The sequence below is a fragment of the Engystomops pustulosus genome, chromosome 6 (genome assembly GCF_040894005.1).
Source record: "Engystomops pustulosus chromosome 6, aEngPut4.maternal, whole genome shotgun sequence".
In the NCBI taxonomy this organism is placed as follows: Eukaryota; Metazoa; Chordata; class Amphibia; order Anura; family Leptodactylidae; genus Engystomops; species Engystomops pustulosus.
This window is the reverse complement of record NC_092416.1, coordinates 91,731,951-91,755,844: the sequence shown is the minus strand read 5'-3', so window position 1 is coordinate 91,755,844 and position 23,894 is coordinate 91,731,951. Positions and strand designations below refer to the sequence as shown.

Here is a 23,894-nt window from a genome sequence, read left to right as displayed (position 1 = left end):
TCCCCTACTTAAGAACACCCGATTTACAGATAACCCCTTGTTACAAACGGACCTATGGATGTTGTTAATTTACTGTACTTTAGCCCTAGGCTTCAAAAATCAGCTGTAACAATTATCAAAGGTGTCTGCAATTAAGCGTTATTGTTAATCCTGGTTCTGATGACAACCCAACATTTTTTAAATCCAATTTACAGACAAAAAAATTTTTGGCTGGGGTTACAATTATAAAATATACAGTTCCGACTTATATACAAATTCAACTTAAGAACAAACCTACAGAACCTACTTTGTATGTAACCCGGGAACTACCTGTATATGTGGCTACCATTTTGATTTATAAGGCTACATGCACACTAACATGTACTGCTGCACTTTTGCAGTTTTTTCTGGGATTTGCGCCGCTGGGACAGGTATTAAACTGGAGATTGTGTCACATGCAATGGGATTGTGGCATGGGAGCGCTGGCTTTCATGCGACAGAAATCAGGGGCAGCCATCGGGCATTCCAACTGATTTGGACTTAGCACAGGATTTCAACTTTCAAATTGTGTCGCGAGATCAAGCACCAGGAAGAAGAAGAAGTTGAAATCCGTCGGACCTGAGCGGGGAAGCGACACAGGATATTGGGCGCACGATCTTAGTGAACCACGGCAGAGTGCATGATCGTCGGACAATGCACTTTCGGGAACTACGCAGGACAGGGTAAGTAAAATGTGCCCCACAGTGTTAATAACTAACTTTTATGAAAAATGGGTTGAAGGGTAGTCTAAGATTTTTTTCTTAAATTTATTAAACAAATACTAGCCAAATTCAAGCCCTGGTTTTATATTATATTATAGGACCAGATTGAGAATGCAATAATAAAGCATTTGTAAGAACACAAAAAAATGTAAAAAAATGTAAATATATATTTATTTTTATTGTATCAAAATACAATAAATATAAAAATTATTCCATTTACTTCTTTTGGGGGTCCAGAATGGTTGTGATAACCTGGTCAGAAATTTTCTTGGCTAACTTTCAAAACAGTTACCCAAAGCATTAATGGCACATGGAAGTCCTTATAATGCACACATAATACACATCAAGGCACCATGTCAAGGTGAACTATGTAAAGACTTGATTTCTTATTAACAGAATTTATTTAGGTAAAGAACCTAATTTATTTAAGTGTTGATGCAAAAATATACAAAAAAATGGTAACCTACACAGATAAACTTCCCCACTATAACCCATTGCATTTACCTGTGCCTCTGCAGTGATGTTGGCCTTTCAGGTGTAAATGTTACTGCAGATTCTGGAGGCCTTGACCATGAAACGCCACTCATATGTTGAAGTTTTGAACTTAACTCAGTCATCATATTTGACTTTACTGTAGATACAGGAGAGATTTTTTCTTGAGTGTAGTCCTCCCATGGGAGCGTAGGAGATTTTCTCTGAGAATCCTTGGCAGGCTCTGAAGGAGCACAGAGTGAGGGTCCTATAGATGGTGTCAGTGTGAAGACATTTTCTGAGCAAGGAGAAACAGAAATGGCAGTACTGGTGGCAGTAATGGGATCTCTATGAAGTGCAGGTGTTCTACTTGGGAATGTCCTTGATCGAATTTTGTTTTGGACTACAGGCTTATCAGCACCAAATGCTTGGCCATCTAGATACGTTATGTAAGTGTCTAATAGTTCTGTACCTTCTGTTGAAAGTCCAGACATACTTGATAATGTTGAAACACTACTTATAGTCTCTAAATGATGATCACTGCTGCTTCGACTATCAATCTCTTCAATGCCAGAATCAGTTACTGTTTCAATAGTGTCTGATGCTGGTATTTGAATTGATGACACAACAGAGGAAAAATTGACATGAGGTTCTTTAAGTTCTGGTGTCCCCTGGGTTAAATTGGCTACTTCACTGTCATAAGAAGTGAGACTTGAGGTTGTAGAGTCCAGAGCAGGAGTGCTACTAGAATCAGGTGGTGGTGGGGGCACAGGTGGTGGAAGAGTAGAAGCTCCACCTGAAACACCTGGAGGTGAATCAGGTTTATCAAAACTGTTCGAAAATTCTAAGGGTGGAGGGAGGGGCTCTGTAAATAAAAAATCATCATCAACATCAATTGAAGGGGCAGGGGGAGGCAAAACTAATAATGGGAGACCATTCTCTTTGGAATTGGATTCATGCATTTCTGAATTTGTGCTAGATAATGGGGTGTGATTTACAGTTGGGTTGGCCATTGGTTTTTCATTTTTTACTTCCTTACATAAGGAAATGTTATTTTGATCTTCTTCATCTTTGTGAGTGGAGTTCTCCATAAAGCGGACATGCAGTTCTATTTTTTCTTGCCCTTCGGTCCTCTTTTCCCAGGATTTTCCATGCTCTACACCTTGAAGTAACAAGAGAGCAGGGGACCGATGACCAGAACTGTCATCTGACTTTCTATCACCAGTTGGGGATACCATGCATGGCTTGAAATCTATCTCTTTTCTTTTTGTGGGTCCTGATTCCCAGAGGCGATGTGGAGAGCTGCTGCGAGACCCTATTGGAGACTTTTGTTCTGCAAAACGAGGAGAAGATGGACGGGACTTTCTATCTTCCATTTCATTTCTGCTATGTTGATGGGACTCTTTTAAGGCTCTTTCACGTGCTGCTAAAGCAAGTCCTAATGGAGAACTAGGATCTAGGATTTTCCCAGTCAAGGGATGTATAAGTGGACCACTTCCTCCAACTGGATTAACATTGCACATTGTCATTGGACTGGAGCATGATTGTAGTTGTGGTAAAAAGGTGGAACACACTGTACTAAAAGCACCAGTGGCACTAGGACCATAACCCTTGCCAGTTTTTGACTGATAAGAGTATCCACTAGTAACATCTCTATTTACAGGTGTCCCAAAATTGGTAGGAACATTCAAATGCATGTATGGTTCACTAGAAAACATACCCTCATCAATAGACTTGGAATGCTTCAACCTTGGGGCAGGTGTTGGCTCTGTGTCTTCATCTGTCGAAAGAAAAAGAGCAGATTTTCGGCGAGCTTCATTAAACCACTCACGGTCCCTCCGTGCTGCGCCGACAATGGCTGCTCCAAATTGGCTTGTAAAGTCAATATTGTCACGCATTTGAAGAGATGGAATAGGGTCTGGCTGGGTTTCAGCCTCCATGCTACTACCTTGGCTGCTTCTTCCACTACTGCTGGTTGATGGGGCCTTAATAATGATTGTTGGTATAGGAATGGAACTTTTCTCATGTGACTTGGTAGCTTGTTGTTGCTGGTGATGAGACTGGTATTGCTGCTGCTGTTGTTGTTGTTGTTGCAAGTGCTGTTGCTGTTCATTTTCCACCTTTACTTGTTTCACAAGTTGGCCTTTTCGGCGCACAGCTTTTGCTGGAACATACATTGCAGTACTGGCTGCTCTTGCAGGTAGGTTAAAGTAACGCATCTCTTGTGTCTGAGACCTCCAACTTCTCATATTTGCTTGTGAAGCCATACCTATTCGGATCTGCTCATCAGCAGTTTGTTCAGAATCTTGGCGGTAAAGTTGCTGTAGCTTCTCACGTCTCTGCGATGCATCCAACATTTGTTGGTCAAAAACACTTGATTCCTGTCGCATATTAGGAGAGAACAACTTAGAATCTCCACTTTGATTGAAGTTAGACCTTAAAACTGGGCTAACCCTAGCTCCAGGTGAGGGTGCAGTGTTATATGGAGGATCAGGAGCAGTAGTTGTAGGAGGAGGAGGTATGTCTTCTGAACTAGGAACAGACAAACTGCGATTAAATTTCATGGGGGGAGCAGACAAAAATGGCTTTTCATCATCCCCAGTACCTAAAAAATGAAAAATATTACACAAAAATATTTTAGGAAACATAAATATTATAAGATAAATATAATTTTTACACAATACATTTTTATATTGGTTTTAATAGTGCCTTGTTTCAGATATACTTTTTTCATTTGATAGTTTGCTATGCATTTCCTATGGATATGTCATAAATACCTAAGATGGGAATATTCCATTAACCCACTTTATGTCCCTTATATAGTTTCTACAGATTTCTACTGACCTTGACAATAAATGTATTATGTTGTTTATACTGCATGCATCATCAATGACACTGAGCTTATATGTATTCCAAAATAGAAAAAGAGCCCTTACAAAGAAACATTTTGGAATCTTTAAGAAATATGTTCCAGGGGAAAATCATTGTTTGAGAGTAACCTAAGGCCCCTTTCACACATAAGAAAATTGCTGTATGCTACCTGGATCACACCGTTTTTATACAAGTAGCAGAAGGCCACATTCATTTCAATGGGCAATACAGCCATCCATTTACATGGCAGAATTGTCCACCATAGTGTACCATACCGTGATCGAGACGTAAAAAAAAATAGAGAGAATGTCCAATTTTCACAAGCATTTCTGTCCTGTATGCCCCATAGAAGTCTATGGGAACATTTAAAATATGAGTTGCATACATGCTGCATACATTTGTGCATACCTGCTGCATACACTTGACCCGAACCCCCGGGAGGTGCATTCGGTGAGCCAGCCAGCCAACATTTGCCAGCCCACTGTATTTTATAAGGATACGGTGTGGATAGAGTGACATATTGTCACGGGTGACCCCGCGATCCATGTCTCGGATCACGGGGGCACCCGTGTCCTGCTGTGCCATACAGCCCCCTGTCTGGTTCTTGTCACGGGCGTCCCTGCGATCCATGTTGCGGATCGCGGGTGCACCCGTGCTCCGCTGTCCTGCCCTGCTCCCCTTCCTCTTCACTCACCTCTCCAGGCTCCTGGCTCCGCTCGGGTCCCGGCGTGTGGTCAGCGCGCCTCCTTCCTTCCTGGCCACGTGCTCCCGCTGCTAGGGCGCGTGCACGCAAGTCTTCAATAATTAAAAGGGTCAGCGTCCTCCTTATTGGCGCTGGCAATTCTGGCCCGGCTATATAGCCTGGCTACTCCCAGCATCCCCTGCTGGATCTTCAGCTCATTCTTCTGAAGAGAAAGCCTTCTTGAGCATTTCCAGACGCCTTTGAGTTCCCGTGTTCCTGGTTTCGATGTACCGTGGTGTTCCCTTGTTCCGTGTTATCCTGTGGCAGTCCTGTTATCCTGTGGCGGTCCTGTTATCCTGTGGCGGTCCTGGTATCCAGTGGCGCTACGGTAATCCAGCAGCCATCTGAGGTCCTGCCAGCCATCCGAGGTCCTGCCAGCCATCCGAGTTCCTGCCAGCCATCCGAGGTCCTGCTTGCCATCCGTAGTCCCCGTGTCCCTACCTTGGCTGCTATGGCGGGCCTAGTCGCACCCGCTTTGCGGTGGGCTCTGGCGAAGACCAGGAGATCACTTAGACTCCGCTCCCGGATGCGGCTAAGGTTGTTATCTCTCGCGGTGGTCCAGGGATTCCCTCGTGACAGTAAGATCCGGCCATGGTGACCTCCCTAGCAGTCCCAAGAGATTGCTGCCCAAAAGGAACTCTTGGACAAACTCGCTTCCACTCTCCGGATGATTGCTTCCTGGCAGCAGGCTCCCACGACTCCTCCCGTTGCTTCAGTCACCCGCAATGTTTTTTGGCAGTAGAGACTGGACCCGAATATTTTTTGCCGGACAAATTTTATGGCTACCCCAAATTGTGCCGGAGATTTATTTCCAAGCGCTTGCAGCACCTTGAACTGTTATCCTCCCAGTACCCCACTGAATGCTTTAAGGTGGCGTTCATCTACTGTCTGCTCTCTGGAGAGGCCCTGGCCTGGGCTACCCCCTATTGGATAGTGGTGACCCGGACATGGTCTCGCATACCAAGTTCCTGGCTAAAATCCGGTTCAGGTTTGAGCCACCTCAAGTTCGGCTACTTCGCCTGTCCAGCTTGGTCCCGGTGTCCCCAGTGTCTCCACAGCTTCCCAGAGCTGCTCCAGCGGCGCCCAAGCTTCCACAGCTTCCCGAAGCTGCTCCAGTGGCTCAGCAGCTTCCCGCAGCTGCTCCAGTGGCTCAGCAGCTTTCCTGTTATCCTGTGGCGGTCCTGGTATCCTGTGGTGGTCCTGGTATCCTGTGGCGCTCCGGTAATCCAGCAGCCATCCGAGGTCCTGCCAGCCATCCGAGGTCCTGCCAGCCATCCGAGGTCCTGCCAGGCATCCGAGGTCCTGCCAGCCATCCGTGATCCTGCCAGCCTTCCGTGGTCCTGCCAGCCTTCCGTGGTCCTGCCTGCCATTGGTGGTCCCCATGTCCCTACCTTGGCTGCCACCGCGGGCCTAGTCGCACCCGCAGAGCGACCTGGTGACTCCCGCCGCAGCAAGACCATCCCGCTTTGCGGCGGGCTCTGGCGAAGACCAGGAGATCACTTAGACTCCGCTCCCGGGTGCGGCTAAGGTTGTTATCTCCTGCGGTGGTCCAGGGAGTCCACTGTCTATTCCCCCAAGTTCGTGACACATATGTGCATGTACAGATTAATAACGGCACTAAAAACAGATTCATTCAGCACGGAAATACAAGACTGGAGAAATCATGTTTGTGTGAAAGGGGCGTAATGGTTCAAAAAAATTAGGCTACAAATTTCAGCAGTTTTGATTCTCATAATAGAACGTTGGTACCTGTTCTTCAGACATTTTCAGCAGTTTTTCTGTTTTGCTTATTTTTTTTATCACATTTGGCAGTTTTCTAAGTACTAATACAGGTATCTCAGGTAAGATGGCTCCCCCATAATAATATACAAAATATAAATATCCAAATGTGTCTTCATCTAGTTCTTATTTAAAAAATGCACTAAATTTGAAAAAATACAAATGTGGCTCTTTAATGAGAAATAAACAGAATTCACCCTTTGTATGTTAAACACATGAATAACTAAAAGCACATACACCTTGCTATTCATCTGGCTTATGATATACTTACCAATGGACTTTTGACGTAACATCATGGACTGGCTGGGTGAAGAGGACAAATACGATGGACCCTCATACATTGACTGTGCATTTGAAACTCGATGCTGTCCAAAATTTGCCTGCACATACAAGAAAATATTGCTCAACAATGCAAAGATTGCATAATATCTTAAGAATCTGCAGGGCGTGATGAAAAACTGTCAACTTCTTCCATAAAAGAATGTAGAGGTAGTGCTCTCCATCAGGGCAGCCACTAGGGGAAGGAGGGGAATAGGACTCCAGTTACAGTTATATAATGAAAAGGAGACCAGGGCCCTGATGTCAGAGTATTCCCGAAGGGTCATTCCTCTTAACAATTTTGTTTTACTCTACCAACATCAATGGAGTGTTGGAATGTCCTGATAAACAATCTAACTACCATAACTATGATGTGTATGTAAGCATTAGGATGGGCTTCTAAGAATAAAGGTAAACATGAGCCGAGGAGAAAGCCAACACAGAAGAAAATATACTTTCATAAGAAAATTGCTGTGTGCTGTAGTCCTTCTGAATGGCAATACTAGCAGGAGCTGGGAGACTCCTTTTAACCACAGGTTCATATACTATTGGAGCTTCAGTACATTGCACTGCAGTGGCACAGAAGAGAAGGGAAGAGCTGCTGTGGGTAAAGATGAGTTTCTGGTCTTTTTTATTCATCAGTAAAAAGGAGGAGAAAGGGGCCACAATATGAAGGGGAGCTGCTGCTTGGGGCCACGGTATGAAGGGCAGCTACTGGGGAGACCCATAGTATGAAGGGGAGCTTGTGGGGGGCCACAGTATGAAGGGGAGATACTGGTGGGGGGGGCAGCAGAATGAAGGGGAACTGTTGGGGGAGCACAATATGAAGAAGACTTGCTGGTTGCCACAATATAAAGGGGAGCTGGTAGGGGGCACAATATGTGGGGAACTAGGGGCCAAATATGAGGGGGAGCTGGGGAACAATAGCAATGAGGTTTGTTTGGTAAACTATGGATCAATTTATGGGCATATTTCAGTATTACATGCTGTTTCTATGTAGTAGGTTTGGTTACAGTACAGTTTGTATAGTATATAGTTATCTTGGTTCAGGCAATGTTTCTATGTAGTAATATTGGTTTTGTTGCTGTATCAGTGTTGTTGGATTGGTTTTGTTACTGTCCCCTTGTAATACTTTAGTTTTGATATAGATTCTATGCAATAAGTTTTGTCATATTACTTTTGTTATGCACTGAACATCAAATCATCTAAAAATTCAAGACTGTTGGGAAGACAACAATCTCTTGTCTTGCTAGTAAGACTACACAAGATCACAGTGTTGTCAGATTACACAGGAGTCAGTGGTTTGGATAATGCACAAACATACTATGGGCACTCTTATTACAATAAATACAATCATGTTACGTATTGCATTAACTACATTGCTTCAGTTATAGGTACTGGCTGTTGCCTAGTGATGTTGTTCATACATGAGCATCTAGATAATCTCGCAAGAATAGGGATGATGACACGTGACGCTTCATGTGTTTCATAGATGGCGTGCATGGTGATCAGGGGTAAGTGGTATGGATTGGGTATATAACAATTTGGTAGACATTGTAAAATTAACACATGAGGAAGTCACCATCTGCGATGGAATGTGTGGGTTTTTTCGTCACCTCACATACTCAATCACCTTTTAGGAGTTTATGATCTGACTATGGCTCAGCATTACTGAACTTGGTATTTGTTTGATCTGATCATTGCATTTATTCTTGGCTCTTGAATCCCATTTTGCTAGTGGCTTCAGTGTTGCCATTGGTCAGCTGCATCATGAGGTATGAGGTATTTGATGCAAACTTATCATGGTTTATGTTCACTTAGTTTACGTATGTTTTTTAACCAGTCGTTGTATGTCAGGTTGCATATCAAATAAAGTTTGTTGTTTACTATTTCACCTATACACCACAGGAGACATGTGAGAGCTAATCTCCACCCAAAAGCCAGGGTGAAATATAAATGAGAGGTAGCAATTTCACAGAGAAACACAGTTATATCATTGGTAAAAGAAATGTTCTGTTGTTTTATGCAAATTGTATTGAGAGGTTAGGTTTACTGTAAGAATTTGGAATTTAACGTATCATAAAGGAAAGCTATGCACAATGCATTTACAATATATTATGGTTAAAATGCTAGAATGAGTTTACAATTAATATGTTTTGCTTTTGATTTTCAAAAACTGTGCCACACTTGCCCATGTTTTGTATTGGGTTCTATGACTCTCAGGTGGAAGGGGCTGAGCTTCAGGATATTGCTTATGGACTAGATCAGTGATGGCGAACCTTTTACAGACAGAGTGCCTAAACTACATCCAAAATCCACTTATTTACCATGAAGTGCCAACATGGAATTTTATAACTTACTGCTACCTGTTCTTCCACATCTTTCAATTGTATCGGCGGTCTGAGGCCACCAATATAGTTGACAGAAGGAAGGCAAATTCAAACTATCATTGTAGCTTCATTCCAGGGTCTCTCTGTATAGGAAGAAATGGTGGGTCCAGCAAGATGACCTCAAAAGATAATGAAGTTCTGTTAACACCATCTTACTTTCCCCGCAGTTCCAAATAGCCAATAAAGTATCACTTTAAAATAGCGCTGACAGCAGCAACTCTTAAGTTGAAGATTCAGTGTTTGGTGAACTCTGTCCTTGGACAATGGCCTGAGTGCCCGCAGAAAGGGCTCCGAGTGCCACCACTGGCACCCGTGCCATAGGTTCGCCACTACTGGACTAGATTGTCACTGAATGTACTATCACAGAAAAAAAACAATAAAGAAAGAAGTTGTCATAAATATAATTATTTCTCTACCTCTGAGGAAAAAAAGCTCTTTGAGGCAGACCGTGATGTTCCCAGAGATGCCAGTGTACCAGGGCTGGTGCTTTCATTCACACTTATGGTTTGCTGGGCTGCTGCAAGAATCTCATCCAGTTTGTCTGTATGAGGAAAGAAGAGACAGGAGTGCAATAATCTGGCAGTGAACAAGTCCATATATTAAAGGCCTCATATGTCTATGAAATGTAGTTCTTGCTGGAAATATACAGGTAATAAATCAAACTCTTTATTGAATAATGTCACGTTATATCATTAATAATAGAAGAAAACAAAAGTAACAAAATTTTTGAATTATGGAATTCATTGAGTTATTTCATTATGGAATTCATTGTTTTAAAAACTGTTTCTCCAAACCATTTATTTTATATGTTTTATATGTTAAAGGCAAAAGTAGTTTTTAAGAAGGATTTAAAAAAAATAGTTCTTTCTCTCTAAGAACACTTTGTCCATAAGATTTGTATTGCAGTTTATTTCTAGTGAAAAATTAAATATCAGACACAGCCAACAGACAAGAGCGGCGATTCTATGTAAAGTCCATCAAAGATGAGCATCTTAAACAGGGGACACCCCTCCTCCCATCCTCCACTTTCCCTGGTAACTCAAAATTTCAAAATAGGGTAGTGTTTCTAAAATGGAATAAAAAATTAATAGAAAGCCAACCACAAGACTCTTTGACTATAATTGGATCTATCGTGCTAATTCATTCAGAGGGCCCAGCAACAACAAATAAGGTGTGTCCACACATTCTGTTTTTCAGATGCAGTTTTTGATGTCCAAACCACAAGTAGAGTGAAAATATAGGATGAGTCAATCTCTCAATGATATTTCCTCGCCTATTATGACCCACAACTGCTTTTGGCTTCAAAAATTGCTTCTGAAAACCTAAACTGGATTCCTGTGCTCCGTCTCTGGCAGAGAAGGCACATGAATCTCCCCTTCCCCGGCAGTTTTCAGGCTTCTCCAAACAGCACACCACTTTGGGCGTGTCGGGGGTGCCATATTTACAAGGAAGCTGAAAAAAATGTTTGGTCATACAGAATAAATACCATTATAGTTTGTGGTAGCCTTGGTTGTTACATATGTGAAGGTACAAAATGGGTTAGGGCCAGATGTCCTAGAATCTCGTCAGAAGACGTACCCTTAAAAAAAATCAATCCGGACCCCGCACCTCCCTCTCCCATGTTGGAGAGGGAGTTGACATCATGCAGTAGACATGAATAATTAGCAGTCTGGAGCACAAGGACAAGATTGAGTTGCTGCTTTTTATAACTCTCATTTTTTAGGTGATCCTGTTGTGTCAAGAGTAGCAAAGACCAGTGTCGGGATCAAGGCGAAGGGGAGAGTAGGTGTTTTTTTTACTTTTTCTGACTGGTTAATTTCCTTTAATGGCTGCCTTAACACCATGATTCGGTGGTCATTAAGGGGTTAAAACCTGTGCTCTTTATTAAAAAAATTAAGTTGCATCATTCTGTCAATAAAAGAGCACAAATTATTTGCACCAGATTGGGCAACCTAGGGCAGTGGTGGCAAACCTTTTAGAAACCAAGTGTCCAAACTACAAACAAAACCTACTTATTTATCGCAAAGTGCCAACATGGTAATTTAAGCAGTACTGTTCTGTCATGTGACAGTTTTCTATCAGTGTCCTGAGGACCCCAATACTGTAGAATGAAGGCAGAAAAAATGAGACTATCATTGTAGCTTCCATCTAGGCTGCCATCTAGCCCTGTCCACACCTTCTACTCATGTAGTCCCCGGCAGCCTCTGGCATTACATATGCAGCTGCACCTTTGCGTTACAGACCTGGCTGTGCGGAACCTGGTGCTCACGGAGGGTCTTGCCTTGCTAGATGTGTACACACAGAAGGTAGGGTAATCCAATTTTGTGTCCGGGCGGCGCATGGGGGGGATACTGACTCCTTGAATCCCTGTACTGCCCTACCTACATCTATGACATCAATGCCAACGGGACAGGTGTTCGCGCTCAAGCACAAGAAAAGTAAGTGCCCCGATTGACTGTACTGTGATGTGCAGCAGCATGCGCTCCAACTGCAGCACTGCTCATGCAGCACAGTTGGCGGTCAATTTCCATGGCACCGTTCCACACTAGTTTCTTTAGTCTCTATGCCAATCTAAATGAATTTCCCCCATAGTGAGTTTCCCACATTTTGATTATAATAATTTTTTTTTACTATTTACTTTTATAACCATAGTAGCTTTAAATTATGAGGGTATTTTATCATACATTTTACTGGGATTTATTGGTGTAAAAAGACTCAAAGTAGCCACATTGAGGGTTTTTGAGACTTTTCACTGCTAAAAAGTCTTACAGAACTATTTCCACCTCTTCATTAATCTGGTGTGAACATAGAACTGCTGCGTGTGCAAAGGCATGCAACACTGTGCAAAGTCACACTCATGACTTGAGACTTTTGCAAAAAGTCTCATAGTTACTTCAGTCCCCTGCTGGTGTATGTATTGAGACTTTTATATGGGAAAAAAATGATCCCAGACAGAAAATAGACCAATAAGAGTATGTATTAAAGGGCCAAAGCCAAATTAACTAATCTGATGGGCTGGGGAGCTCCAAAAATGTACATGGAACTGTGCCAAGGAGTCGCCGAATGATAAATTACCCCCTGCATATTGCAGCAAAGACTTACCGGTAACACCGCTATCGGTACTAGCTGCCATCAGCTTCAAAAATATGGCGGCGCATGGCCCGAAGACCATGGGCTGTCTCGTTTTAACCCATTCATTACAATGTGCAATTTACACATTTTAATGAATGAGGTGGAAAATTCCCATATACTGTAGTATGGCAGTATATGGTAGGATTGATCAGACAACTTAGGGTTAAAGTATCCTAGGGGGTCTTAAAAATACTGTAAGTAAAAATAAAAAAAAGTTTAAAAAAAATTATTAAAAAAACCTAAAAATGTAAACACATTAGGAATTGCTGCGTCTGAAAATGCCTGATCTATCAAAATATTATAACTGTTTTTCACTGTATTTAACCCCTAATGGGAAATAGCATCAAAATTGGCCCTTTTTTGCCATTTTGAAAAACATAAAAAATTCAACAAAAAGTGATTAAAAGTCTGTACAGTCCTATAAATGGTAGCAGTGAAAACATTCTGAAAAGTCGCACAAACAGGAATGGGAAATAGCATCCAAAGTCGAAAATGGCACTTTTTGCCATTTTGAGAAAGATAAAAAAATTCAATAAAAAGTGATAAAAAGGCTTAACAGTCCTAAAAATTGAAATCTAAGCCCGCAAGTAAACGTTGCAAACACGTTTTTTTCACCATTTTCACTGCATTTGTATTTTTCTCCCACTTCCCAGCACACGGCATGGAATATTCAATACCATAACTATTAAGTGCAATTTGTTACGCAGAAAACAAGCCATCGCAGAGCTCTTTACTAGTAAAGAAGTAAAAAAGTTATAGATTTTTGATGGTGGGGAGTGAAAAATGGAAATGAAAAAAACAAAAAAAGGGCCAGGTCGTTAAGGGGTTAAAATACCATGTCATGACACATTCCTGATTAATCTGGCACTCTCTGCACTGTTCTGACAGATTGTACAAAGTTTTTTTTGTGTTGCGAACACTTCTTAAGTACAAGTGCCAGCACTAAAAAGAACATGCACAGTCAGACAAAAAAATGGTGCAGGGGCTAAGGAACCTTTGGGGATACTACTATTTGGAATAAAGTGTGATAATCGTATACAGGCAGTCCCCAGGTTACGTACAATAAAGGTTCAATAAGTTTGTTCTTAAGTAGAATTTGTATGTAAGTTGAAACTGTATATTTAATCATTGTAGATCCAGACCAAAAATTTTTTTGCCCCACTGACAATTGGAATTTCAATTTTTTTTGCTGTAATGGGAACATGGATTATCAATAAAGCTTCATTACAGACACTTTACAGCTGATCATTGCAGTCTGGGACTACAGTAAAGCATTCATAGAGCTTCACCAAAGTTCACAGGGGGCAAAGGGGTCTGTCTTTAACTAGGGGTCGTCTGAAAGTCGGTGTGTCCATAATTATAAGAGAGAGGAATGATACAGAATAATTAATGTGTTCTTGATTCTATGTACAATTTTAGCATATAACCTGTATGTCTCATGGATGTAATTTAGTTTTGGAATCTTGTACAGAGCTCATGCATATACACTCACCGGCCACTTTATTAGGTACACCATGCTAGTAACGGGTTGGACCCCCTTTTGCCTTCAGAACTGCCTCAATTCTTCGTGGCATAGATTCAACAAGGTGCTGGAAACATTCCTCAGAGATTTTGGTCCATATTGACATGATGACATCACACAGTTGCCGCAGATTTGTCAGCTGCACATCCATGATGCGAATCTTCCGTTCCACCACAACCCAAAGATGCTCTATTGGATTGAGATCTGGTGACTGTGGAGGCCATTTGAGTACAGTGAACTCATTGTCATGTTCAAGAAACCCGTCTGAGATGATTCCAGCTTTATGACATGGCGCATTATCCTGCTGAAAGTAGCCATCAGATGTTGGGTACATTGTGGTCATAAAGGGATGGACATGGTCAGCAACAATACTCAGGTAGGCTGTGGCGTTGCAACGATGCTCAATTGGTACCAAGGGGCCCAAAGAGTGCAAAGAAAATATTCCCCACACCATGACAGCACCACCACCAGCCTGAACCGTTGATACAAGGCAGGATGGATCCATGCTTTCATGTTGTTGACACCAAATTCTGACCCTACCATCCGAATGTTGCAGCAGAAATCGAGACTCATCAGACCAGGCAACGTTTTTCCAATCTTCTACTGTCCAATTTCGATCAGCTTGTGCAAATTGTAGTCTCAATTTCTTGTTCTTAGCTGAAAGTTGTGGCACCCGGTGTGGTCTTCTGCTGCTGTAGCCCATCTGCCTCAAAGTTCGACGTACTGTGCGTTCAGAGATGCTCTTCTGCCTACCTTGGTTGTAACGGGTGGCGATTTGAGTCACTGTTGCCTTTCTATCAGCTCGAACCAGTCTGCCCATTCTCCTCTGACCTCTGGCATCAACAAGGCATTTCCGCCCACAGACTGCCACTCACTGGATGTTTTTTCTTTTTCGGACCATTCTCTGTAAACCCTAGAGATGGCTGTGCGTGAAAATCCCAGTAGATCAGCAGTTTCTGAAATACTCAGACCAGCCCTTCTGGCACCAACAACCATGCCACGTTCAAAGGCACTCAATCACCTTTCTTCCCCATACTGATGCTCGGTTTGAACTGCAGGAGATTATCTTGACCATGTCTACATGCCCAAATGCACTGACTTGCCGCCATGTGATTGGCTGATTAGAAATTAAGTGTTAACGAGCAGTTGGACAGGTGTACCTAATAAAGTGGCCGGTGAGTGTATAATACTAACAAACTGTCCTTTGCTTAAAGAAATGATTTCTCGGTGACCTAAGGGAGCCTAAGACGTTTAATTTTCTACAACACCTTGTATGCCAGAAACCTGCCTTGAACTACCCCCCACTATTCTTTTTATTTATCCATCACTTTAACGCTTAACTTTTAGAATATTAGACGCCCCAATCCCTTGTTAAAAATTGTGACCTAAGGTGTGCTGCTTTTACTTACTACTCTATTTTAGGGTATATTGTATAAAATGCCTTATTAAAACAGAAAATAAAATATAGCAATCATGGATCAAGCTTTAGTGAAGTTAGATCTTACTAAGTGCCATCTGATATACGGTCCTTTTCTTTTCTGTGTTCTGAGATGGCTCATAGTCTAAAAGAAACAGAAATCAGTTAAAGATTGATATGTTATTACACATGTCCAGTGTATGGACTTGTCATTACAGTAAGCGGAGGTCATGTGACAAAAACTCTAAGCAAAGATGTTTCATGAAACTACCATGGCAACCTGAAAAAGTGGATTTGTACAACTGCAGCAGTCAGAGTATCAGTGATCTAAAAATTCTACATCTATTGGTTTACCTTTATAATGAAATATCTAAAGGGTTAAAATGATAGCAGGAAAAATGTGAGTGGGGAGCAGCACAATGAAAAAGACGAATTAAAATTCGTAGTGGGTGCAAAGCTTCAAAAGGATCCGACTCCAAATCCCATGGATAATCAAGATACGCTTGAAAATGGCTGCATAGAGACAGCTGAAACGTTGCATCTGCCCACTGGCGAAATAAACACCAATTTTCCACGGAGTGCTGCTTTCCTGTTTTGTATCTTAAAGGGTTAAAATGGATGTAGAATTTCATAGATGTCTTTGAATTTATTGAGGCCTACTGGTTTAGAGCAAGCCTATTGTCAGTCTTCTAACTGCCAATGAGGGTACCATGCAATCAAATAACAGAAACATACTTGACCAATAGTCCTAATAGACAAAGAAAAGAGATTTATATGGAAAAATTAGGAAATATGGGGTTTAAGAAGGATTAACAAGGCAGGTTTATAGGACAACTACTACACAGGAGGCTGCTGTCAGATCAATGTAACTAATCAAATTTTTACATCAAAGCAGAAAGTCAAAATAAGCAAAATCATATATTCCAAAACTGTGGGTGTAAAACTGGCAAAGTTCACTTTGCAACACAGATTTTCTGGGAACTGGAAAATACAAATGATAGAGAAGTAGAGATAAGCGGCTTGGTCGTAATTCAGGTTCAACAAATTCAGTTCAGGACCCGGACTTCAAGCCAAACTTTGAATACGAACACGAACTCCATAGAAGTCAATGGGGACTCAGATATTAACACCAAAATGGCTGTAAAATGGAGGTAGTAAGGATTAGTTGGCTCTACAATGGTGGGAATAACACTGCGGTTGCCATTCCGACAGAGGGCTAGGGAAAGTACTTAAAAAAATAACAAAAAAATAAATAAATAGAAAATCATTAAAAAATGAATTAAAAAGAAATTTATGTCACAGCGTTTAAAGTTGCTCTGGGTGTTCAGACCAAGTTATTCTCTCTGTGATTAAAGAAGCAATGGGGAAGAAAAAACAAACCCATGCTCTTCCTGTGGTTACATAGGCTCTAGTTAGTTGCATAGAGGATTTAGGTGAAAATGAAAAAAGCAGACACCCTTTCTCTTACTATGTTTAAAGGGAACCTGTCGTCAAGAACAGACACAATAAACCTTACTCACTCCCCCACTGTGTCTTTGGTGAAAAGTACAGCGCAAGCAAACCAGCTTAGCTAGGCTTCACCCCCTTATGTGTGGCTCTCCCAAGACTAATTGACCCTGTCCATCATGTAATGCGTGAAATGATGAAGCAACCTGCAGGTTCCCACACAATGCTCACTGCTAATTTCCCCATATGGTGAGAGGGACAGAATTCTGGAAAAGGCAAGAAGTGGACAGGAAAAGGACATCCTGTCTGCTGAGGCACAGTGCTTCATTGGCAGATAATTTTAGGTGATAAAGGGACAACTTGGAAAAAATACAATACACCAGCGCTGACCCTAATGACAAGTTACACCACTGGATCACGAACAATAAAGGATTTCAGTTCCAAATTGTCTGATAGACACTATGCCACTAAACAAACACCATACTGATGCAGCTCCAAAAAGACAAAAGTTAGTAGTGTTTCACTTATGCCAATAACCAAGAGTCAAAAAATGCAGTTGAATACATAGAAACCAAGATACAAGCGGTTTTCAAATGTAACTATCACACCATTCAATTAACTTTCTGACGTGGTGGTATTCAATGTTCTTATCAGTTCACTGTATATCGCTGTACCTATGCCTCTCTACATTGAATGCTGTACTTATAACAGATGAACACTTGAATCGAGGCTAACAGCACTGCGCAGTGCACATCAGAACATCATTCTGCAATAGAGCTGTCCATCTCTTCACCCTGAATGGGAACATTTCAAAGGCAAGCAGTTTGGAAATGCTCCTATTCAGTTCCAGAACTCTTGTGTGCGATGAGCCAAACTTACACTTTCTCTACCTTATTTGGAGGATGGAGAGCTGAGCAGATGGTGTGGGCAGGTTAGGTGATTGTGATGGTGGTGTTGTTGGTGTTGGTAGTGGTGATGGCGTTACATCCTCCCTTTGTGGGTAGATAGGCTGGTGAAACAGGTTGGGCCAACTTAAGCAGCAAGGGGAGCCTTAATTGTTTCCAGTTTATTTTTTTGTGTCTCAGCCACTGTAGCTCATGTTTACTCTGCAGATGCCTGGTCAAACATGAGGTGCTCATGCTTAATAGCAGTGATTTTCAACCTGTGTGCCGCGGCACACTAGTGTGCCGTGACACATGGTTGAGTGTGCCGCGGGGAAAGTTCCCTGAACTATGGTGCCCCTGTGTAGCTGTGCCGCCGCGCCCCCGTGTTTCTGCCCCCATACTTACCTACAATCCCCGCGTTGGCGATCCGCCCATCTTCTGTAGCTCCTGCACCGTGAGGCCCATGTCACGTGACTGACGCGACCTGACATCAGGCGCGCGGTGCAGGAGCTACAGAAGATGGGCGGATCGCCATTAGGAGTGAAGGTACGCGGAAGAAGACATCAAGGGTAAGTATATAAGGTTATTATTTGTATAGGGAAGGAAGCTAGGGTCTTTTTTTATTAGTAAAGGGAGGCTGGGGCTTTTTATTAGTTAAGGGAGGCCTCTATGGCCTTTTAATTAGTAAAGGGGGGCCTCTAGGGCCTTTTAATTAGTAAAGGGGGGCCTCTAGGGCCTTTTAATTAGTAAAGGGAGGCCTCTAGGGCCTTTTAATTAGTAAAAGGAGGCCTCTAGGGCCTTTTAATTAGTAAATGGGGCCTCTAGGGCCTTTTAATTAGTAAAGGGGGGCCTCTAGGGCCTTTGTTTAGTAAAGGTGGGCCTCTAGGGCCTTTTAATTAGAAAAGGGGGCCTCTAGGGCCTTTTAATTAGTAAAGGGAGGCCTCTAGGGCCTTTTAATTAGTAAAGGGAGGCCGCTAGGGGCACTTAATTAGTAAAGGGAGGCCGCTACGGTCTTTTAATTAGTAAAAGGAGGCCCCTAGGGTCTTTTAATTAGTAAAGGGAGGCCGCTAGGGGCTCTTAATTAGTAAAGGGAGGCCGCTAGGGGCTCTTAATTAGTAAAGGGAGGCCGCTAGGGTCTTTTAATTAGTAAAGGGAAGCCCCTAGGGTCTTTTAATTAGTAAAGGGAAGCCCCTAGGGTCTTTTAATTAGTAAAGGGTGGCTGCTAGGGCTCTTAATTAGTAAAGGGAGGCCGCTAGGGGCTCTTAATTAGTAAAGGGAGGCCGCTAGGGGGTCTTAATTAGTAAAGGGAGGCCGCTAGGGGCTCTTAATTAGTAAAGGGAGGCCGCTAGGGTCTTTTAATTAGTAAAGGGAGGCCGCTAGGGTCTTTTAATTAGTAAAAGGAGGCCGCTAGGGGCTCTTAATTAGTAAAGGAAGGCCGCTAGAGGTTTTTTATTAGTAAAGGGAGGCCTTTTATGACTGTTTTAGTGTCATTTTGTGCTATTTTGGTTGTTGGTGTGCCCCAGGATTTTCTAAGTATAAAAAGTGTGCCGCGGCTCAAAAAAGGTTGAAAATCACTGCTTTATCAATGCTTTATAGGCACATGGTGGCACAGTGTACAAATGACACATAGTCTATTCTTTGTGTTCTGTGAGAAAAAATACCACACTACAGACACCCTGTTGGGTGGTCTTTGTTTCCTGGGTCCCTGGATGCAGGCAGAAGCAAGCAACAAGGCAGCTACAGGCTGACCAATGCACCTTGGCCAGGCTGACTACCATCTCACTGTCCACAGTATCACTGCTTTCCACCCATGTTGGATCTACCACTGAGCCCTCACCACTGCCCTCCTTCTCAGTTTACATATCACAAAAAGCCACAGCTATTGGTAGTTGTATTTTATCCTCAACATAGGTCTCTTCTGATGGTCCATCATTCACACCCTCATCCTCCAATAAATATTCTTGGGGATTTTTCAACTCTATCTCAGGTGGATGGGCCACTGAATCCTACACCACAAGTGACTGCTCAATGAAAAAATAGCCTTGCTACTTTGATGGTGGATGGGGTGGAGGACTCTTCACTTCCAACTTCGGATGAGTGTGGTGAAGATAACCCCATAAAGTCAAAGCACTGTCTTCTATGTACTTGACCATTGCCTCACCTTTGTGTGGTCTATTGGGGCCTACCAGTACACGCTGGTGCCTTTTTGAATCAGAGGAACTTAGAATAAGCAAAGATGAAACATCTTCTATCTGCAGCACGAGCTCCAGTACCACCACCAACAGTAGCACCATAGCCATGACAATGTCCCTTAATTCCTGCTCTCCTCATTTTAAAAGACCATACAATTATACAATAACAGCACCTTTAAGATCTAGGTAATACTGCATGTTATTCACTGAATACAGCACTTTTATGATCTAGGTCAATGGTGGCGAACCTATTGCACGGTGCCAGAGGTGGCACTCAGAGCCTTTTCTGTGGGCACTCAGGCCACCGCCCCAGGTGTTAACAGAAGCGCATTCCTTTTAGAGCTCATCCTGATGGACCCACCATTCTTCCTGCACAGAGAGACCCTGGAGAGAAACTACAATGAGAGTCTGAATTTGTCCTCCTTCCTTCAACTTTATTGGTGGCCTCAGGGGGCCGATACAATTGAATGATGTGGAAGAACTGGTAGCAATAAGTTGCAGCTTCAAATTCCATGTTGGCACTTAATGGTAATTAAGTTGATTTTGGTTTACAGTTTGGCCACTCTGTCTCTAAAAGGTTCGCCATCACTGATCTAGGTATTACCTTCATGCTATTCACTGACAGTAGCTTTATGATATAGGTATTACTGCATGCCGATTCTTGGAGAAAATGATTTTTTTCCGCACCAAATGCATGATAAAAAATTTCCTCTACTTCATTAATTCATAGTATAAAAATACATATGGTGTAAGAAATGGCCAAGGTGTGAGAGAAGACTGGCCTGCATGCTATTTACTGACATCACGTACATGATCTACGTATTATTGCATGCTATTAGCTGACTTTCTTTCTTTCTTCTGTTCTTCTTTTTCTTTGTCTATGCTCTCTTTGCTAATATATTTGTTCTTGATAAATGCATAAACTTTAGTATGTGTTGCTGTCTATGTTCTGGAGCTGGTAACCACTCTTGGGGGCCTACCATGTCCTTTGCATGTTTTCAATAAAATGTTGTTAAACCATAAATCTTTATGCTAGGGTGGGCACAGTCATGAGTCTGTAGGATGAGAAGACATTTTTTGTACTTCTTCTGTATAACATACCAACATGCACCCATTTACTTTAGTTTAATGCCCTTTTTACTGAATATTTAGAAAACTTGCATTTAAAGATATCCCTAGTGGCTCATTTTACTAATTAAATTTGCACTTAAATGGTTTTGCCCACTACCAACATTTTTATTTATCCCATAGTAAAGGGGATACACCAAAATTATTTGAACAATCCCACAAGTACTCCATGTGTCCTCTTACTTCTGGCTTAGATAGCATCCAATATATTATTAGAGTTAAATAGTAGAATGCACCTCTGCAAACCCATTCTCCTGATCATTAGGGTTTTAACAGTTAGACTTCAGAAATCAGACACTTAACCTTCTTTAGTATACCTGGAGGATAAGTGAAAATGTTCTAATCTGGGAAAATCCTCTAAATAATTTAATCAATACTCAAGCCAATTGCTGAATACAAGACACAAATATAAGAAGTTAAAAACAGAATTAAACTCACCATTTTTCTTTTTCCAAGGAGACACTAGAGAAAATGTCAGATAAATAATCAGTGCATACTTTATGTTATATCATTACTTCCCATACAATTTACTAAATAATTTCCGTCCAACCTTGTAGTAAGAGAATTATATATACTGTACATATAGACAAGACAAGCTTTTGATGTTTCACTTTTTTCAAGTTAAGGCGGCACATCTCATCACAAGAGAAGAGAACAAGATTCAGTAACTCATTGTGAAATTGTATCTATCAGTAGCATTTTGTTATACTCAGTATGTAGTATTAATAGCAGAAACAGCATGACTTACACACATTTAGTTGATGGTCTTCCTACTGCTTCCAATCGATCCATGCAGCTAATTATGAAAACTATCTTACCAAAAAAATGAGGTGGAAGTGTCTGGTGGGTATGGAGAAGCAGCAATGTATGACATTTTATAATCACCTACTCTCAAACACCCGTGCCATGTGAAATATACCGTACCACCATATTTTCAATCCTTATCTTTATATGATCTGCTATATACTTTTACTACATCTCTGGTATAAGCAATTGGGTAATTTAATCAAAATACATTGAACTACTTTTCTTTAAGGTGAAATGGTCAGATTTTCTCCAAAAATGTCAAGCTCTTCAAAATCCTATTAATATAACCATACATAATAGATTGATTGAAGATTCTTAAGGATAAAAGTTTAACAAGTTTAATGTTATAGATTGCCTTTGTGTATACCCCAACATTTTTGGGAGGATTGTGGATAAGGATAAGTTTGACATACTAAACATTTATGTTATATATAATAAATAGGCCTAATATATCAAGAAATAGAATTAGATGATTTGTTAACAATCAAATAGTTGATTTCAATTATTTTTGTGCCCCCCAGCTATGGTAATTTATCCTAGTGATTCAACAACTCTTTGCACTCATCAGATTACAGAAATCTAATCTATTAATTGCCCACAAACCAAGCCTCATCAAAATAGCTTTCAACTGGATACTACATAAAAACAAAAGCGTCAGCTCCTAATGTTCACAGATTATAAAGGCCACAGCTTGTTATGTTGTCTGATATTACCCACATCACTTAGAATGTAACCAAATCACACAACTGTTGTAGCTAATGCATAGTAAATAATACTCATTTAATTATCCAGCAGTTAGAAAATTCAAGAATGTACCTTTTTCAACTTCACATACAATAAAATAGAGGAGAATGTGACACAACATAAGGAGATGAAAAAAAAATAAAGACAAACAAAAGACAGCAAAAAGCAAATGTGAGGACATGTGTTTAATGAAAACGTGAAGAGATAAATATTCCAAACACACAAGAAAGGAAAAAGAAGGAGAGAAAATGATGCATCATTAACATCTCTTTATATTTTACATCATGAAGAGGAACGATCAATGATTTTGACTCATACACACATAACGTGTCCCTTTTACTCTGTATACTCCAGATAGTTGGTAGGCTGATACAGTAATGTGGAAATTCGTCTCTGAGTTTTCAGTGTATTTGTGCGCACCTACAATTTTGTTTAGGTGAAAAGTAGGCTGACATTATTATTATTATTTAGTGTTTAGCCTGGGGGACTATTTTTATTTACTGTGGGGTCTCCATTATTTATTGTTTGGACTGGGGTCTGTATTGTTTATAGTCTGGTCTCTGGTTCTGTATAATTTTTTGTCTGTTCTGAGGTTATTATTATTTATTGTCTGGTCTAGGGTATGTATTATTTATTGGCTAATCTACCTGGGGTAGCATTTTGGAATTTGTATTACAAAGTTAGTATAATTATAATGTCCATCAAGTTCAACCAAGGAAGGAAAGGAAGTATGTTCAACCAAGGAAGTATGTTTCCATACATCTGCAATGTGTTCTTCACACATATTGTTTTTCACAAACGATTGTGAAGAACACCGTTCGGCGCTAATGTCTTCGGATAAGCTAGCAGATGTACGGAAACATCTGCAATGTGTTCTTCACTGTGTTCTTCACTAAAATGATCCTGTGTTCACTGTTTTCATTGTATTCTTCACTGTTCTTCACTGTGTTTCCTTAAATAAATGCTCGATCTCGAGCTGGCGAGATACTCGTCCAAGCAACGAGCCGTTTCGAGTACGCTAATACTCGAACTAGCATCAAGCTCGGACGAGTATACTCGCTCATCTCTAATCTGGACCCATTCTGAAGCTCTCTGCTGTCCCTGCTGTGACTAGCTCCTGAGGCAGGCTTTTCTACAGATTCACAGTTCTTAAAGTAAAGACGCCTTGTCGCTTCTTGTGATTACACTTTGGTTTTTCCACACAGATACCTTTGTCCTTTGATATAACTTAACCTGGAATAACTTCCCACTATATTTTTGTACGGACCATTCATATACTTATATCATTTAACCACGTCCCCCCTTAGCTGT

At 41.3% G+C, this 23,894-nt stretch overlaps 1 protein-coding gene across 1 annotated transcript in view; it reads right to left on the bottom strand.

The window, feature by feature from the left end:
* The window catches only part of SHANK1 (SH3 and multiple ankyrin repeat domains 1), a 410,365-nt gene that overhangs the window by 16,435 nt on the left and 370,036 nt on the right, over window positions 1-23,894 (bottom strand). Inside the window, exons 19-23 of the mRNA XM_072110375.1 lie at window positions 21,471-21,494; window positions 15,471-15,527; window positions 9,728-9,852; window positions 6,875-6,983; window positions 1,245-3,816 (exon numbers count right to left, since the gene is read on the bottom strand). Coding sequence (XP_071966476.1) covers window positions 1,245-3,816; window positions 6,875-6,983; window positions 9,728-9,852; window positions 15,471-15,527; window positions 21,471-21,494 — 2,887 coding nt within the window. The remainder of the gene's footprint in view (window positions 1-1,244; window positions 3,817-6,874; window positions 6,984-9,727; window positions 9,853-15,470; window positions 15,528-21,470; window positions 21,495-23,894) is intronic.